Here is a 20,570-nt window from a genome sequence, read left to right on the forward strand (position 1 = left end):
GGCAAAGAGCTTTAAAACTATGAAAGCCATTTCTTTGTGACTAAAATAGAGGGAGATACATGAAGTCAGTCACTGCAGCAAAGTTGCCAGACTGTTGAAATTTGTAGTGTCACAGTAATGGTGCACAGACAATGTTATAATTTGGTGCCACAAGTAATGTGGTAGTAACACCGTATGTTATGGAGAGTGGCTGTCACTAGTTAGTAATAATTAGCAGCCGCTGTGGTGCATCGGATTAAAATGCCGGAGATGATGTACACTCAATAGTTGTATTTATTGCAGGTAGGAATGGAGTTGTTGACACTATTATTATACATATGAAGGTGTGTGGTTCTGGAAAGAAGACAAATACAGGAATACTTACTATACACATTAATTGTAACATCCACATCATAATGCCTAAGGCTAATAGCAATACACATGAGCCTATAGCAATTATCTGATATAAGCTAGCAGCAAATATCCTCCTAAAGTGTGTAGCCTAGTGCACCTCATTCTGTGACAAAGTAGCATAATAATTACAGTCCAAGCATGCTGCACAAGAGCATTCCGAGGGAAAAAGGCACTATACAAAACGTTTTACTAGCACACTAGCAAAGTATATAGTAACCGCGGACATATAATAAATAATTAAATCACTCGCATTCACGTTCATACCGCGACCGTATAACAAACACTTGTCTTCTAATAACACATTTACCACACAACATAACACTAGCGATCTCGGCACAAATATTACAATATACATAACAAACAGATGCAAACATGTTGCAGTACTTACAGGTCTTCGAACGCACACAATGTATCAATACAAAAACGATGTCCAATCCTACACAATACACTCTGTAATGCTATCACTCTAAACGAACTATTCGCGCCACTGAGCACCCTCAGCGCACGCATCCCTAGACTCACACTCTGATTGGTCGAACAAGTGGAGTCAGAAGGGGTGCACGCACTGCGAGCATGACCCAGCGGTGACAGCCAGCTGCGCACGTGAACAGCGTTGTGGCTGAAACAGCAGTCCTTCGCAACACCGTAAATTGCTCAAATGATAATGTCGCCAGTTGATACCAACACTAATACTTAATTAACTGAATTAGTTACACCTGTGTTTGCATTACAGTTTCATGTCAAAGTGGCCCATTAGTGACTGGAACCTATGTGATGCCACCTTATAGGTCACAATATCTCTGCAATACCTCAAAAACCACAGACCAAATTTTCAGGAGATGTCAATGACATTACAGGCTAGCTTTAGGGGGAAAAGTAAGAAATGTAAAATATAGGTTTTTTTGCTATTCAATTTTTAATATTATAATCTCTGATAACTCGGCTACCTTTCATTTTGGGTATTGTTTGCTATTTATGTAAAATATAGAGCTGGAAAGAGCTTTCAAGCAACATACGAACCATTTCTGTGTGACTTACAGTAAAGGAGATACAATAAGTCAAAGGTATAGTCAGTCCCCACCCGAATATATGCAAACTTTCTTATGTCTCATATGACTAAATCAGCATACCAAGTTTCGTTAAAATCCGTTCTGATGAGGTCCGAAAGCATCCTGATTTGAAACGGAATCACCCAAATTAATCATCCCACAGGCATTAAAGAGAGATTTTTTGTAAATTATTGTAAAAAGGGCAAACTAAATTGGCAAAGATTCCATTTATTAAAGCAATTAAAGGGTGAATATGTGTTATACTCACTGTACGGGGGCCTACCTTTACAGGCAGCCCATTGCTAACTCACTGTTGTTTAATTCAGGAGGGAGGATGCTAAATTGGTTAGCAGTGATGAATTCACGGAACAAAACCACAATGCCACTAGAATTCCACCACAAGGACTTGGGTAATTCCCCATTTTGTTTTCTCTCTCATTGTGTGTGTGTGTGTGTGTGTGTGTGTGTGTGTGTATGTGTGTGTGTGTGTGTGTATACTCATTCTGTTTTTCTTTTTTTAATTGTCAGTCGACGGGATGATAACTCCATGAAACAAAGCGACAATACCACTAGATGTCCATCACAAGGATATAGACTTGGGTAATTCTCCATTTTGCTTTCTATCTCAGACTATCTGTCTACCTGTGTTTGTGTGCATTACATTTTGTGCAAAATAGGAAACATAAAGAATTGATCCCACATATCTTCATGCACATGTAGCCTAATTACAACTAGAAGACTGAATAACGCAGCAGATAACACAATAAAACCATAACATGCAGACCTGCAAGTGTCACACACAGGTGCACGTCACATGTAGTTGTACACATGCAGGTGCCAGTGGAATCTGACTTATAGTTCTGGATTTTTGAAAGTATGTGTAAATACAGTGCTGTTAAAAAGCAGGTCACACTAAAATGTTTCAGATTATCAAACTAATTTTAATACTAGACAAAGATAACCCGAGTAAAGGCGAAATTACATTTTTTAAACGATTTAATTTCTTGAGGGAAGAAAAGCTATTGAACCTACCTGGCCCTATGTGAAAAAAAAACTGTCCCTTTAGTTACTCAATTAACCCTTTCATGCACGCATTATGAAAAAAAATGTCTAGATTTTTTTAGTATTGATTTTATTACTCTATATGAGCCCAATATTGAAAATCAATTGGATTTTTTTTAAAATATGGTTTTATATAGAAGTTATGTTACTGTCCGCGTATGTGGACAGTGCGCAACAAAGGGTAGCCCCATATTACCCACCCCTCTACTACCACCACTACCCAACCACCCCTCTACTACATCCATACTACCCACCCCTCTACTACTAACCCACCCACCTAGTGCGGCAGATTAGTGAAACTATCGTTCACTTTGTGGTACAAGCATCAAATTTTGCACAAATATTCTTTGGGACCCACTTTATCCAAAAAGCACATTAGCCACACAAAAAATCCAATATGGCTGCCATTTTCCAAGATGGCCGCCATTGAAAGCCATTATACTTGTTTTTTGACCTGGATTGGGTTTGGATAATCACATTTTGATGATCTTGACATCTAAGTATAGGTTAAAGGGTCTGGACTTTCTAATTATACGATGAATTGTAAAGAAATGTGTTAAATTGTGAAGATAAACATAATTAATGGCGAAAATAGCTCATTTTAGTGCTAATTTTAGTTTTTTCTTTTTCTTTTTTCATTTTTTGTTAATAAAACAAATTTGGTAAGGTCAGTCACACCTGTGGGATATTGATCTGGCTAGTTATGTAACAGGTGTTTGTGAATCAGGTTCACCTGCTTTGATGTCAACAAAATGTACTACGCCAACTATGAGACGACCATCAAAACAGGAATGACTTTACAGCTAGTGGCAACTGGTATTTTTTCCATCTTTATCCTTCTTGACAGATTTTCACTAGCTTTGCATTTGGTTTGGGTCAGTGTTACTACTGGTAGCATAAACCAGTATGTGGAGCCCAGAGCCATAGAAAGAGAGTTGCGACACTCTTTGATGTTGCCGCCACACGATCAAAAGTTCCAAAAAACCTGCGCTGAATGGCTGAATCGTAGGAGGGTGGGATGTACTTCTGGATGCTGGAGGGTGTAATCAATTAACTCATTGACTACTGACCAAGAGATTGGTTGTTAATAGTTCCAAAAGTCCCATAACGCGGATATAGCCTGGAAAAGCGCTGCCATTTTTTCCTATGGAGGTCTATGGGAGTGTCACCACTCTGTTTTATCTACCGCTCTGGTGGAACCTACAGAGGTTGCACGGGTAGAGCAACTCCTCCAGAATGGCACACATACTTTCCATTGCCAGAAAGATTGCTGTGTCTCCCACTGCAGTCTCAAGAGCATGGAAGAGATTCTAGGAGACAGGCAGTTGCTCTAGGAGAGCAGGGCAGGGTGGGTGGTAAAAAGTCCTTAACCCAGTAGCAGGACCAGTGTCTGCTCCTTTTTGCAAGGAGGAATAGGAGCCCAGCTGGAGCCTTACAGAAAGACCTCCAACATGCCGCTGGTGTGAATGTCTCAGACCACACTGTCAGAAACAGACTTTATGAGGGTGACCTGAGGAACCAATGGCCTCCAGCGGGACCTGTTCTCACTGCCCTGTTCTGTGCATCCCTCCAAGGGTATGCCTACCCATACCATAACTGACCCACCACCAAACCAGTCATGCTGAATGATGTTGCAGGCAGCATTACGTTCTCCACGACATCCCTTTCATGTCTGTCACATGTGCTCAGGGTGAACCTGCTTTCATCTGTGAAAAGCACTAGGCACCTGCCATTTTTGTATGCTATGGTAAATTCCAATTGAGCTCCATGGTGTTGGGCAGTGAGCACAGGTCCCTCTAGAGGCTTTGACATTCCCATGGTTGACAAGATATGAAGAGCTGTGAGAAGATGCGGCAGTTACCTGTACCTAAGTCTGACTCTTGGCAAAATAAGTCTGTCTTCTTTTTAATTGGTTTGTAGCAGGAAGCTTCATTACCCAAACCATTGAAAAACTCTTTGAAAGAAACCTTACATTTCTCAAGATAAGAGCCAACAAGCTCAGTGGCACTAGGGTGTGCAATGGCTTTTGAGTCTAACATGAGAAGATCTCTGGACTCCTTCTGAGAAGGGTTGGCCAGGTCCTTCATCACATCAAACAACTTCTGGACCTGGTCTATGAAGGATTTCTGAGACTGGCTAGTCTGTTCATGGTGTTGGATATATCTTCACTGGCTACTTTGGCCTGAGATGCAGACTCGTACTGAGAAACCAAATGACTAATCTCTGGTCCAGATTACCATCCATCGCTTTAGGGCTGATGGGTTCTTCGTTATTCCAATGGCACCACCATCTTCTTTGACAATTGCATTGGCCTGTTCATGGGCATGGTCAATGATTGACAATACAATGTGAACTTTGCTTCTCTGAAAGACCTGGTCAACAAGAACATCACCAATTACATTGACATCACAAGCTCCCAAAATTTAAACTGTGGACTCTTCATCTGCCTCTTCTCACACCAGTCTTCCCAACTTCAAGAAGTATGGTCTTGATTGTTTTCTTCTCTAGAGTAGTATTCATAAGCTTCCTTCTGGAGCATGCAGAGGCAGCATGCTGTGACCCGGTGTTCTTGTCACACCTATAAAATAAATGATTCTGCTATTCCAGAAGAACCCACACCAGCCTCCACAAGAGCACCTGTCAACCCACTGTTTTGGAGCAAGGTACCAATAGATTTCAACGCAGCCATCTCTACAGTGGGTACGGGTTGAGAATGCACCTTCTCCCGCGGGACTCCCGAAGAGATCCCGCAGTGCGTCAAGCCGATTTTTTTCGAGGCTAAGGCAATGTACCCAAACAACCACCAGGTGGCAGAAAGTTTCAACTGCATTTAATGATGAAGACCGCATATCCGTCAATAGTCGACTCCTTAATCTCACTGAATCATTAAAATGAAGGTGATGACTGGCGAAATTATTCAAACGACACTTCAATGAACCATTGTTGAAATGAATGAAAATGGTTATAGAAATCGCCTACAGCCAGCGTTATAAGAAATATATAAGTAATAGTTAAAGTCTTCTTCCGTATTAAACAGATAGCCTACGGGACGCTCTTTGTTCCGTAGTCTATTTTAAGGAACTACTCAATGCACACACACTGGGTAAACTGGCGCGCTACAAACATTAAAATGTCAAATCATATTTATTTCTCTTTGTCGCCATGATATTGGGGGAAACGCGGAGAGGCGAGATGGTCAGTCCTCGTATTTGTTCTTCGCGTTTCGTTATAAGAAATATATAAGTAATAGTTAAAGTCTTCTTCTGTATTAAACAGATAGCCTACGGGACGCTCTTTGTTCCGTATTTTAAGGAACTGCTCAATTCACACACACTGGGTAAACTGGCGCGCTACAAACATTAAAATGTCAAATCATATTTATTTCTCTTTGTCGCCATGATATTGGGGGAAACGCGGAGAGGCGAGATGGTCAGTCCTCGTATTTTTTCTTCGCGTTTCGTTATAAGAAATATATAAGTAATAGTTAAAGTCTTCTTCTGTATTAAACAGATAGCCTACGGGACGCTCTTTGTTCCGTATTTTAAGGAACTACTCAATGCACACACACTGGGTAAACTGGCGCGCTACAAACATTAAAATGTCAAATCATATGTATTTCTCTTTGTCGCCATGATATTGGGGGAAACGCGGAGAGGCGAGATGGTCAGTCCTCGTATTTTTTCTTCGCGTTTCGTTATAAGAAATATATAAGTAATAGTTAAAGTCTTCTTCTGTATTGAACAGATAGCCTACGGGACGCTCTTTGTTCCGTATTTTAAGGAACTACTCAATGCACACACACTGGGTAAACTGGCGCGCTACAAACATTAAAATGTCAAATCATATTTATTTCTTTGTCGCCATGGTAGGCCTATTGGGGGAAACGCGGAGAGGCGAGATGGTCAGTCCTCGTATTTTTTCTTTGCGTTTCGTCATAAGAATATATAAGTAATAGTTAAAGTCTTCTTCTGTATTCTCTGCCACATTCGACAACAGCATTCAAGTTCCTTCTCAGCACGATGATGTGACTTTGCTTGCTGTTGGCCCAGATTAGAACAACATGCTCGAATTCACCAACAGAGTCGCGGCAACGTTGGTAGATACCAGTGATGCGCGGGTACGTGTCTGAACGCCCCGCCCCGCCCCGCCGTTTACAACTAACCCGACCGCAACTCGGACCGCAAAAAAAAAATATTGAAATACAGGACCCGACCCGCTTCCCGACCCGCTTATTGTAAAAAGTAGCCTAGTCTAACTTAGTCGTAGCGTCATTGAGCTATGCAAAATTGGTATCTCATATGCATGTAAAACAATAATATAGCCTATATTGCCTGATTATATATAGCCTATAATTGCTCAGAATTTGGGAAACATGCATTTAGTCTACCTTTTTTTTGTTCCGTGTCAGCATTCATCCAAAAATGTGGCTGTTTGACTCAACATTGAACATAATTAGCCTAGGATTTTCCTATACAAATTCTATTTCAGCCGTTCCTCACATGAATGCCTTGAAGCTCTCCCAAGCATGAAATGCAGGCATAGAATATTATTAAGAAACTCTTTATTAACGTCTTCATCAATGGACCAAAAGTCCATTGCTCCGCGATTATAAATTGCAGCGAGATGAAACCTTTATTGCACGACGTGGGGAAGAGCAGACGTGGGGCTTTCCAACGAGCCACTAGGCCTATAAGTTGCGCAAGGACGCACATATTGCATGCTCATACCAATTGTAGGCTATATGCCTTGATGACTTTAAATTAAGAAATATTTCCTGATTTGGGAAACTTTTAGTTTATTTTTCTTTCCATAATACCATTCGATCTTGCTGGAAATTATCAGACTTGAGAAACACGCATTGCATCGGCAACTTCGCTGCTCAGTAGACGATTCTGCCACTTTCTGTAGAGGCCAGCAGTTCGAGATAAAAGCTGCAGATCATAGACAGAGAAAGCATATGCTCTGAGAACAGAACACAACTGCATGTCAAGTGTAGCCGAGGGTCTGTCTACGCAGAAACAACAAGTGCATTTCTACATGTTCGTGACAAAATGTGGGGGATAGAATCGCGTTTCAGTGGGAATGCTGCAACTTATGTCTTTTTCTTCTAAAGACAATTATGTACGATATAAATGACAATTTATTTTTTTTACCGACCCGACCAAACATGACCCGCATATCATTAAAAATATTTTTTCTTGACCCATAACCGCGGGTGACCGCGGTCGCCCGCTCGATTTGGATCAGCCCGCGCATCACTGGTAGATACGGATGCCTGCTCTTCAGAGCCATCACCACAAAGGAGCACTAGAGCCTGGTGCAAAACCACCAACTGGGATGGATCGAAGGGCAAGCAAGCACTGCCACACAACGTCAAGACCTTTGTCAACACTAAGCAGAAAGTTTCCTACGATGGGGAGAAGTGGCCGCAAGGACTGCATCGATAAGATCAACGAATGCCTTCGCAAGCCCCGAAACCCTGGCGATACATTTTCTTTCCTTTAATTCAATAAAACATTGTTTATCTGAAGAACTTTTCCGAGGTTGTCTTGTCTACCAAATCCTAAACTTAAATAGAGTAAACATTTTATCTTATGAAAAAACTCTTAGGGGGAACAGTTAGGCAGCCCTTCCTCCATTATCGTAGTAGGACTATAGGCAATTTATTAGAGGGGTCAAAAAAAACTAATAAAGTAGGCTAGACTAAATGTGTCACTTTAGTGATTGGCTCTTTCAAATGCAAATTAGGTGGATGGGCTTTTGAATGGGCCTGCTGCAGGTGAGAGGACAAATCCTACGAATTTATTGTTTTTAGAAAGTGCCATTATCATTGCCATATTCTCTTAAAACATAGGCTATATATTTGAAAACGAGTTGATTAAAGGCTTCTAATGGTGTCTCTATAATATGATAAAAGCAGAGATTGAGATGTGTGTTTGGAACAGTTTTTCAAATCCCCCGGGGGTATTTAGACTCCAGGGTGTTAAGCACTCATTCACAACTGTCCCATCGCTAAATGCTCTCTTGTGTTGCGTGATCACACAAGTATACCTGTCGTAGTGTGCTTTTAATTTGATATGCCTAATTATTATCTCCGCCAAGGATATAGGATGAACAAAGTCTATCGCAAGTGGTGTAGTAGGCTACATTTAAAAACAGACAGCCGCCTGTGAGATCCATTTCATGAAGAGCATTATTGTCTTGTGCGATCATTCCCCCTCCCCCACACTCGTCTAACCAGTTCACTACATTATAGCCTATAGCCTATGCGGCACTGAGGACGACACTTGAGCCCGACACTATGTCAATGTAAAAATGTGTGTGAGTGCGCGCTGAACCACGAATTAACGTATTAACTTTTCTTTTCAGCAGACATCGCAAACATAAAAAGAATCTCAAAACAGGAAATCTTTCGTTTCTTTTAATAAATCGATGCATTTTCTTTTGATGGGTTCCGGAGAAGTTCTTCGACTAGGATTCGAACCCCGGTCGCTGGCATACGATACCTATGCATCAACCACTTGCGCCACAGCTGGATGTGAACTTCAATAGGCTTTATTCGGGAAATGTACTTGAAACGTCGCCGGTTAAAATGAACAAGCCTCCGTTTTAAAATAGCTTACACATTTCTAAGTATTCCTAGCATGTAAATGTTGCCAAAATGTCCATCTTGTCCATCTCTTTCGTCTTCGCCTTGACGTTGACAATAATAGCCTATTCACGGAAATGCGGTCGTGTAACCGTAATGAATTCATGAATTAATCTAAGGTTGCCTTTCGAGTAGCCTATTTCAGGTTGAATTGAAGGAAATAGTCCTTCTGATAGGCCTATAGGTTTCTAAAACCATTTTCATTCATTTCAACAATGGTTTATTGAAACGTCGTTTGATTAATTTCGCCAATCACTTTCATTTTAATGATTAAATGAGACGGATATGCGGAGCATTTCTCTCCCTCTCCGTTGACCAAAACGTTGCTCTGGCATCTCTGCTGGACTGACTGAGTTATAGGCTACGTCGAGTGAGAGAGCTGTGAGGTAGGCTGTAAACATTCGAAAACTCGGGCGGTCTATGTTGCCCCCTTGCGGTTGCAGTTTTCCCGATGCTTCGGGAGTCCCGATGTGCGGGAATGAAAGGAGCATTCTCAACCCGTACCATCTGTATGTGGAGATGGGCAGTGAGCACAGGTCCCTCTAGAGGCCATCGGGCCCTCAGGTCACCCTCATGAAATCTGTTTCTGAAAGTGTGGTCCAAGACATTCACACCAGTGGCCTGCTGGAGGTCATTCTGTAGGGCTCTAGTAGGGCTCCTTCACCTTGGATTTCTGATGTTAGAAAGAGAGATACGTGTACCTTGGAAGGCAGTAGTTACAGTTGTCAATGATGGGTTATGGTCAATGTTATCTATTGCAGCTGTCGAGGAAGAGGCCTTTTCTGAGAATGGGGGGACAAACTTCTTCAAGGTACCTACTCACAACTAGTCTGGCTGTTCCCATCCTACCTTGGGCAGTGATTTCATTCACGCTGCTAAGGCAGTCTGGAAACTACCGCCCTAATTTTTGACTGAGATAGGGGACCAATCACAGAACAGGGGGAAAGCAAGACCATAATGAGCTATGCACAGACATATTTGATAGAGATCTGTGGCGCCCAATGAACGGATCTGGGCATTTTTTCAAATACAAGAAAATGAACGTCTGGTTGCCAGACCACGTCCCATTGAGAAGTGGTAGGAGCTAGCCAGGCTAACTCACAACTGCATTTCCAAACTGTGCTGGAATGTCAAGTAGGCTACTCGGTCGTATGCAGTGTTGATACCATGGTCATGAAACATTTCTAAATGGCTTTTCCAGTCTTAGCATATAACTATAACTCAGTCAGTCCAGCAGAGAAGCCAGAGCAACGTTTTGGTCAATGGAGAGGGAGAGAAATGCTCCGCATATCCGTCTCATTTAATCATTAAAATGAAAGTGATGACTGGCGAAATTAATCAAACGACGTTTCAATAAACCATTGTTGAAATGAATGAAAATGGTTTTAGAAACCTATAGGCCTATCAGAAGGAAATAGCCTTCAATTCAACCTGAAATAGGCTACTCGAAAGGCAACCTTAGATTAATTCATGAATTCATTAGGCTACGGTTACAAGACCGCATTTCCGTGAATAGGCTATTATTGTCAAGGCGAAGACGAAAGAGATGGACATTTTGGCTACATTTACATGCTAGGAATACAGTGTATAGGCTATTTTAAAACGGAGGCATGTTCATTTTAACCGGCGATGCTGGGTAGCCTACATGTACCCAGCACTTGTTATCACAGATTTTGTCCCCACCACTTTTGACGACTGAAAATAAAATGTATTTAACAGAAATCTCTTTAATACATGCCTATGCTTGTCACTTTACTTATAACCGTAGGCTACATGCATGGAGAAGATCGCGCATTTTGTAACATTGTAACAATGGATGGTCAGATATGCGATAGGGCAGTGAGGGTGATTCATTGTAACCATTGACTAGGAGGCCTAGCTCCGCAATATAAGTTTCTAGCAACGTATGTATCGTATGCATGTTCATGTTGATTCAGAGATAGGCATAGACTACCATAGGCTGCTGGGCGTCAAGCTATATGACAGCATTTTATCATGTGGTGAATTAATAACTAACGTCAGTTTAACATGTCAGAACTTTTGATCGGCGTTTCAAGTCCATTCCGCGAATAAAGCATAACGGTGATAATTATCGAGCTGTGGCGCAACTGGTTGGAGCATGTGCAAGATACGCCAGCGACCGGGGTTCGAAACCCACTCGAAGAACCTCTCCGGAACTCATCAAGACAAAAGTTGTCGTTTTATTAAAAAATGAAAGATTTTCTGTTTTGCGATTTTTTTTATGTTTGCGATGTCTGCTGAAAAGAAAAGTTAATAGCCTATGTGAATTCGTGGTTCAGCGCACACTAACGCACATTTTTGCATTGACATAGTGTCGGGCTCAGGTGTCTGTCGAGAGAGAAGAGGGAGAGGCAGTCGTCCTCAGTGCCACATATAGGTAGGCTATAATGTAGTGAACTGGTTAGACGAGTGTGGGGGAGGGGGCATGATCGCACAAGACAATTGCTCTTCATGAAATGGATCTCACATACGGCTGTCGATTTTTAAATGTAGCCTAGGCCTACTACACCACTTGCGAAATCGGACGTGGCACATAGCCTAATTATTAGGCTACTGGATTTAATATAGCAAATCCATGGGACTTTGTTCATCCTATATATACAATAAGTATAAAATCCGACAATCCAAAACGATAACGAGATCTCCCAGAAACGAAAAACAAGTTTGTTGAGTAGCCTAGTCCTTCCAACAATCTCAGCTTTTGCGTTTGATAGATAAAAGGCATCCTGTCCTGCTGTATTCCAATGAGAAAAAAAAACATCCAAGGTATAGGGTCACGGTAATGCAGAATGCATGAATCTCTCTCTCTTTCTTTCTCTCTCTTTCTCTATATATATAGACCTGGCTTTTTACCAAATGGCGAACCTCGAAAATTATTTAGGATATAGAGCCGTGTCCATTACGCACTACAATTATTTTTTAGGCTATTGTTTTATTTGAGTGTTTTTGTCTACCATTGCAAACATAGTTGAAACGTTCGCTCTAAACTTATGTATTGTTTTAAGAGAATATGCCAATGATAATGGCACTTTGTAAAAACAACAAATTCTTAGGATTTGTCCTCTCACCTGCAGCAGGCCCATTCAAAAGCCCATCCACCTCATTTGCATTTGAAAGAGACAATCACTAAAGTGACACATTTAGTCTGGAAAAAGTAGCAGGCTAGCCTACTTTATGAGTTTTTTTGACCCCTCTAATAAATTGCCTATAGGCCTACTACGATATGGAGGAAGGGCTGCCTAACTGTTCCCCCTAAGAGTTTTTTCATAAGATAAAATGTTTACGCTATTTAAGTTTAGGATTTGGTAGACAAGACAACCTCGGAAAAGTTCTTCAGATAAACATTTTTTTATTGAATTAAAGGAAAGAAAATGTATCACCGGGGTTTCGGGGCTTGCGAAGGCATTCGTTGATCTTATCGATGCAGTCCTTGCGGCCACTTCTCCCCATCGTAGGAAACTTTCTGTTTAGTGTTGACAACACAAAGGCCTTCACGTTGTGTGGCAGTGCTTGCTTGCCCTTCGATCCATCCCAGTTGGTGGTTTTGCACCTGTCCCTGAGTTATAGTCTATATCATGGGTCTTCAACCGGGGGTCAAGGCGTTCTGCGTGAATTCATTAATCCAACGTTCTCCGCGATGTCATACCATCAAAATGAAACGATAACGATAATCTTGTGTGTTTGTGTTTCCTTGTGTAAGACAAGTTATATTTACACAAGATGCAGAGGCTCTCTGTCTTTATCAGGTTGAGCAAATGAAGCTTTGCCTGAATTTAGCTGAATTTATACCACCAGAGAGGGTTAAAGCGGAGCTTCTCACACTTGAATATTAATTCGCCAATATGAATGTAACGGTAAACACAGCAACGTTGTATCTAAGACAGCGGCAATATAAACGAAAATGATAGTAGCAGTGGTATAAACGGGATAATCAACTCCGCGCCGTGCGTTTATAGGAAAATAATGCACTGCAATAATGCCTGCGGCGTCGGGACCTTATTAACACTTAAAACGTGCATTATTTTCCTAGAAACGCACGGTGCGTCGTTGATTATCCCTTACATATCCACCTTAGTTGACCCTTGTGACATTCATTCTATTATAGGGCGTGTTTATGCAACACTATGTAAAGAATTATCAGAAACGAGTTGTATAAAGCAGTTACCCCCCTGTTAATAATAACTTATGTTTAGAATGTGTGCGTTCGTGTGTGTGCGTGCGCGTACGTGCATGCATAGGCACTAATGACTGACGGTTCAAATGATAGGCATGATTTGAGGTGTGCCAGGTGTGGGGGTCCGTGCTCAGTCTCTCTCACAGCCAAGGGGTCTTTGGGCTGAAAAAGGTTGAAGACCCCTGGTCTATATGAGTAAGCGCTTATGCTCTAACCGCATAATAAAAGAAGCACCTGCATTCCACAGCAGTGCTTATGGCAAGGCTATTAACACCTGTCACTGAGCTATGGACAGAAACGCTGCATTAAAGTGTAATTTGGTTGTAGGCTATATGTTTAGCTATTTCTTTGTGTGTTTTTCAGTGTGTGTGCATTGAGTAGTTCCTTAAAATACGGAACAAAGAGCGTCCCGTAGCCTATCTGTTCAATACGGAAGAAGACGAACTATTACCTAGGCTATATATTTCTTTTAACGAAACGCGAAGAAAAAATACGAGGACTGACCGTCTCGTTTCTCCGCGTTTCCCCCAATACCATGGCGACAAAGATAAATAAATATGATTTGACATTTAAGCTGATTGCTGACAAATTTGCCACACAATTCGGGAGAAGCAGCGGACAGGAGCGCCACCACAAGCAAGCACTTCTAGCCCAAATTAACATGGCAACGTTGCCTATGACTAAAGTGTCTAAGTAGGCTAGTCCTACTAATATTACATTTGATTGGTAACATGTTTGTAGCGCGCCAGTTTACCCATCCCCTACATCAAAACAGCTTAGAATCAATTAAAGAATCAGCTGTGTCGGCGTTAGGCTGTAGGCGATTTTCTATAACCATTTTCATTCATTTCAACAATGGTTCATTGAAACGTCGTTTGAATAATTTCGTCAGTCATCACCTTCATTGTAATGATTAAGAGTCATTGCATGAGAAAACCAGGCAGAGGTGGGAAGAAGGGGGTCGGCCAAATCGGCTCATACTTTGTATATGTGATAAGTATGTGGAACTATGAACAGCCATATACTTAAAACCCTCCAGAAATTGCTACTCATATCTGTAGCCCTGGGCAGTGGGCACCAACTTTTTTTGATGAATTGATAAACATTTAAAAAGTGGTGGGGACAAAATCGTTCGTCATAAAAAAGTGGTGGAGACATGTAGCCTACCTGGTCCCCGGCCAAAAAAATTACGCTGCTGTTTCCGAAAGCCGAAAAAGCTCCCTGTTGCAGACGCACACTCAACATAAGATTGCTAATGATGTGTGAACTGCTCAGTCAGCAGTTAGCTCACAGAGGGGGGATGGTACAGTTAGCTTCCAACACTTGATGGCTCGCTTTGTGTATAGGCTACTATTTGAATGGAATGCCTCAGTCAGATGCTTGGAAAACGACTCAAGTCAAAGACTAGACTAGACTAATCGTTATAATATTTTCTATGTTTCAAATCACTTGATCGCAGATGTAACAGAACCCTCACCAATTTGAGTTGACAGTGGGATTAAATTAAGAAGAATTTAAATTAAGTAGCCTAGGCTATTTAAATTAAAGAATTTAAATGTAAATTAAGATGTATTTCCTGATTGGAGAAACCTTTAGCTTGTTTATTTTTCTTTCAGTCCATGATTCCATAATACCATTCGATCGTGCTGCAAATTATCAGACTTGAGAAGCACGCATGGCATCGGCAACTTCGCTGCTCAGTGGCCGAATTTTCTGTCGAGTGTCGAGGAGGTCAGCAGTTCGTGAAAAAAGCTGCAGATCATAGACAGAGAAAGCATATGCTCTGAGAACAGAACACAACTGCATGTCAAGTGTAGCCGAGGGTCTGTCTGTCTACGTAGAAACAACACGTTTTGATCGTGCGTTTCAAGTGTAGGCCTATGCCGCGAATATCAAATATACTCGACTGACTGAATCCCTTATATTTTTTGGCAACTGTTAAAATATTCAAAACCATGCACATGAAATATCAAAGATAATAGTAAGGCATGGTAGGCTACTGTTCTTCAATAAACGACCAATAGCCTAGGCTATTTATATTCACTGCTCCCGTCCTCCGCTGATCAGAGTGCAATTTCGAATAGCCCAACTACGATTAAAATATTTATGCTTTGGCTACTGTATTTCAGGGCCTACACCACCTTGAAAAATGTCTCTGCCCCCCGAGAAAGTAGGTCTAAAGCCTACATATTCACCAATCCATATGGATTACTCCACAAAGTAAAGCAAGACTAACCAGCGGTGGTAATTTTCGTGGAGTTAGAATGAACTAGGACACAGACCGGTTTCAGCATCACTCTGGCTCTGGTTTCGGTTTTTTTTGCGCGAGCCGAGTCCTGAGGACATGATAGAAGCCAGCGAACTAGCCTTCATTCTCCTCGGAATGAGCAATTTAAGTACGAAGCTGATAAAGTAACCTAAGCCTAGGCGTGCGTTTAAAACTGGTTCTGGCGGCAACGGCGCAGCAGAGTCAGAAACGCAACAAGTCCTCAACATCGTTAAGATCATATAAAATGTATGTCCCCAGCACTTATCAAACCAAGCGTTTTTGTCCCCTGAAAACTAAACTGATGCCCTTGGATAGATAGATAGCTATCCAAAGAGAAATTACAGAGTTAGATTCATGAGGAAATAGCCTACGTCAGATTACGGAACTATTATAGAGACGCAGTCAAACTCTCGAATGAAACATAAAGTGTTATTTCAATCTGCTGCTTGTGTTAATGGCAATTTTGAACTATGACAAATAGTTTGTTAGTTCATGCTCGTCTTTTTCGAAGTGCCAGACTGAATTGACAAACACCCGAAAAAACAAAACAATAAAAGAGTTGTAGTGTTGCAGTCTGTAGGTGACTAGGCTGCTAGGGATTTCTGTTGGCATTTCCGAAATATACTATATATGGGCTGGGCCACTAGAGATTGCTTCCTGGCCGCCTATTGAATGAGTAGAACTGGGCTACAGTATCAATCACACCGCAGCAATGCTACAGCGGACTGTACTGCCACCTAGTGGAGGTAAGTTGTAATGCAGCTGTAATACATTTCACGCCGAACGTGAATCAGGCAAAGCGTGAGTGAAATGGCCATTCTCAAGTAACGCCTACTGTGCTAAAACTGCCCAGAAGTGGATTGGTGTATATCAACATGATAAATAAGTAGAAAACAGAGTTAAAGTTACTGTCCACGCATGTGGAAGTTGCGCATGAAAGGGTTAACCAATTAATTCAATTCAATTCAATTCAATTTTATTTATAGAGCGCCAACACATTACACATGTCTCATGACGCTTTACAGAGTGTTAAACCTTCAAAGAGAGCCCATGAGCAACAGGGGCAAGGACAAAGTCCCTAGAGTTGGAGATACATATAGGAAGAAACCTCAGACAGATCCACGACTCAAGGGCCCAACCCATCTGCCTAGGGTCAGTTAAGTAGAGTAAAGTCATTTGTAGTATCAGAAGGTTCAAACAGTCCAGTATAGGGAATAAATAGTCCATCAGTAATCCATTAGTAATTTTGGAGGGTAATGGGTCGCTGGGATGCGTGGGCAGGGGGTCCTGGCAGGGAACCACAGCAGGTAACGGTAGGGCAGTCATAGGGATGATGATGGCAATGGCACTCAGGGGGATGGGACTTCAGGTGTGATTAGGGCCAGGCACAAAGATGGCTGATGACTGGTAATGGTTCACCTCACAAGTGAGGTATAGGGGAAAGGGAAGAGAAATAAAGTGTCTTAGTATTACTAAAAGTCATGATGGTTGGTATCAGGGATGGAAATTAACTTTTTTGTCCACCTGCCACTGTGGCAGGTAGATTTTAAAATCTACCAGCCACTCAACATTTTTACCAGCCAATATATATTCAACCGTTCCATACATTATACTGCCAAGTAGGGATGTAACGGTATGAAAATTTAACCTCACGGTTATAGTGACCAAAATTATCATGGTTTTCGGTATTATCGCGGTATTGTGTTCAATAAGAAAGCACTGATAGGCCTACACAAGCTGAAATAGTTTTTGAAAAGTGTGACTATGTCTATTACATTACAAAAATATAGGCAAAACCTTATTGTCTGGATACAGATCATTCAGAGCAGTGGCAATCCTAGTCTCTGCTCAACCCTGCTCAGAAAATGGCTTGTCTTGTTTCTATTTCATATTTGAATTAATACACTTTATATGTGTTGTCATCAATTCATAGCATATGCATAATTACTCAAAATATTCAGTAATTTGAATACTTCATATTGATTACACTTGTCTTTAATGATATTACAGGGGTGGTGTGTAGGTCTAATTGAGTGTCACTTTAAGAAGTACGTGAATTAGGTTTCATTCGGTTTTTAGGAAAATCAGCATAGTTCAAGGATACATGTTTTCATTAAATAACGTGAATGTTAAAAAAAACTAAGAAGGTAAGGAAAATATTTCTGGCGTCATAGAAAAGATAAGTGTCTTGCAATGTTAACTTCTATGATTTAGGTAGGTTACCATTGTAGCCTATGGCATTTTGAGTTGTCCCTTTCCTTGGTCATGTTTAATTGGCTGGGTGCTTAACTTAGGCTACTACCATGACTCGGAGTTTGGTATATCTGTAATATATACCAATGTATTTCCTACCTAAACGTATTAACTGGTAGCCTCGTTGTAAATGTATACAGTCAATGGTTGTAGGCTATCTAGCTGCCACGTTAACTGGAAGAGTAGGCTAGGTTGACGCAATGATGAGAGACAACATTAATTATCAAAGACGCACTTTGTCGCCTGTCACGCAAGCGGGCGCATTCCCGCCAGTAAGAACAATGAGAACGGAGTTTGCGCTTGAACACAGACATTACACAGTAGGCCTACACGCATACAGGAGATAAAATGAAATGAAATGTTGAAATGCATATGTAGAAAAGTAAGGAATAACCATGTATGGAGTCTTGGTAGGACGCGAAGGAATATTGAGTAGGCCGTGCGCTAAATATGGCTTTATTACATTAGCGGGTGATGCAAGGCATAATGTCGGGGCAGTTGTGGCGGGTTTCGTGTTCATTCTAAAAGCGCTCCGTTCCAGAATGTTTGTTGTGATCGTCATGTCCATCGATGTTGAGGATAATTGATACAAGGCGTGTGTTCTTATCTCTGCGGCGACTGCTAATATTCTGATGAAATAAACAACTTGTAGTAGAAGTAGTTGCTTACCCGCCACAGTGGCGGGTGTGTGGACATATTTCACCCGCCAGCGCGCAAAACTACCCGCATTTGGCGGGTGGCGGGTGGCTAATTTCCATCCCTGGTTGGTATTAATAAGTATATCAATGGGGATATAGATTATTATGCTATAGAGGGAAAAGGCAGAGGGGGAGAGGGAGTTGAATGACAGGACAGAGAGAGAGGGAGGAGGGAGAGTTGAGAGAGACAGAGGGAGAGGGGAGAGAGTTGTACGGCATGACACATGAGAAGTCCATGACAGTGCTACGCTATAGCAGCATAACTAAGGCATGGTGGAGGGTAGTCAGCACCAGCACAGGTGTGGTCAGTAGCCACCATGGGATGCATGACTGGAGCACCAGTCACACAAGCCCACAGCAGAGGTGGTCCGTTCCAATGAAACCCTGAAGTGGTTGCAGTTCCACACTGCACCATACCTAACTATAGGAAGCACTAAAGAGATATGTTTTGTCTAGACTTAAAAATAGGGAGGGTGTCTGCTAAACGGATTGAGGGAGGAAGATTATTCCAGAGGAGAGGTGCGCGGTAACAAAAAGCTCTGCCTCCTACTGTAGTTTTTGAAATTCTTGGAGTTACAAGAAGTCCAGTATTTTGTGATCGTAAGGGTCTAGGTGGATTATATGGGACTAGAAGATCTTTAATATATTCGGGTGCCCTGTCATTTATGGCATTGTATGTAAGAAGTAGAATTTTGAAGTCAATGCGACTTTTAACAGGTAGCCAATGTAGAGATGCTAGGATGGGGGAAATATGTTCATATTTTTTGGTCCTAGTGAGTGCGAGCAGCTGCGTTTTGTATAAGCTGTAAGCTTTTTAGACAGGTATTATTGCAGCCGGCGTATAGTGCATTACAATAGTCTAGCCTACAAGTGACAAAAGCGTGAATTAATTTTTCAGCGTCTGGTAAGGATAAGGACTCATATTTAATTGATAATTGGGTTCAACATCACTAGACACACCAGAGGGGTATTTCACAAAACCTGCATTAAGATGGGAAGTGTTGTAATGCCCACACCAGGGCCAGTGTTTCCTTTTCAATTACAGAGTAGTTTAATTGATAGGTGCTGAATTTTCTTGAGTAGTAGCTCACAGGACGCTGAACATCATTGTCGTCATATTGAACTAATACAGCACCGGCTCCACGGTCACTCGCATCCACCTGCAATTCAAAGGGACGTTCCAAACAGGGAGCTGCAAGAACAGGAGCAGCACACAGGAGACTTTTAACATTCTTAAACGCTTGTTGGCAAGAAGTTGACCAGATATATTTTGCTTTGGCCTTTAGTAGGTCTGTTAGGGGTGCCACTACTGCCAAAAAGTTCCTACTAAAACTCCGGTAGTACCCTACCAAACCTAGAAAGGATCAGAGGATCAGATCCTTCTTGGTTGCCGGTACAGGATATTACTCTATCGCAGCAACCTTCTCCTGTACCGGACAAACCTGGCCTTGGCCGACTTGCTTGCCCAAGTAGGTGACAGTCGCCTTGTCAAACTCACACTTTACCAAGTTGACTGTCAAGTTTGCGTCACGCAAACGCTCAAAAAGTTGCCGAATCTGGACGATATGGTCTCCCCAGCTGTTACTATGGACTACCACATCGTCCAGATACACCGCACAGCCCTGTACGCCCCCCACAATGGTATTCATCAATCGCTGGAATGTTGCGGGGGCGTTGCGGAGTCCAAAACTCATAACTGAGTAAGAGAACAGACCAAACGGTGTAATGAATGATGAAATATCTCTAGCACGTGGAGTTAAGGGAACCTGCCAGTAGCCTTTTAGTAAATCAAATTTACTAACGAAGCAGGCAGAGCCAACACGGTCCACACAGTCCTCAATCCGAGGCAACGGGTATGCATCCGGCTTCGTTACACTGTTAACCTTTCAGTAATCAGTACAGAACCTGGGACTGTTGTCAGCCTTATCCACAATCAAACAGGGCGAAGCCCAGCTAGATGACGAAGGCTGGGCAATGTCATTGTCAAGCATGTAACGGACCT

General features: G+C 41.8%; 1 protein-coding gene across 6 annotated transcripts in view; it reads left to right on the forward strand.

Moving 5' to 3' along the window:
• Positions 1–20,570, forward strand: part of LOC134083260 (activating signal cointegrator 1 complex subunit 2 homolog) — a 63,428-nt gene that overhangs the window by 32,135 nt on the left and 10,723 nt on the right. For all 6 annotated transcript variants that reach the window (XM_062539497.1, XM_062539525.1, XM_062539541.1 and 3 more), the window contains exons 11-12: positions 1,769–1,852; positions 1,971–2,042. In XM_062539497.1, the coding sequence (XP_062395481.1) occupies positions 1,769–1,852; positions 1,971–2,042 (156 nt within the window). The remainder of the gene's footprint in view (positions 1–1,768; positions 1,853–1,970; positions 2,043–20,570) is intronic.

This window comes from Sardina pilchardus, chromosome 1 (assembly GCF_963854185.1).
Source record: "Sardina pilchardus chromosome 1, fSarPil1.1, whole genome shotgun sequence".
NCBI lineage: Eukaryota > Metazoa > Chordata > Actinopteri > Clupeiformes > Clupeidae > Sardina > Sardina pilchardus.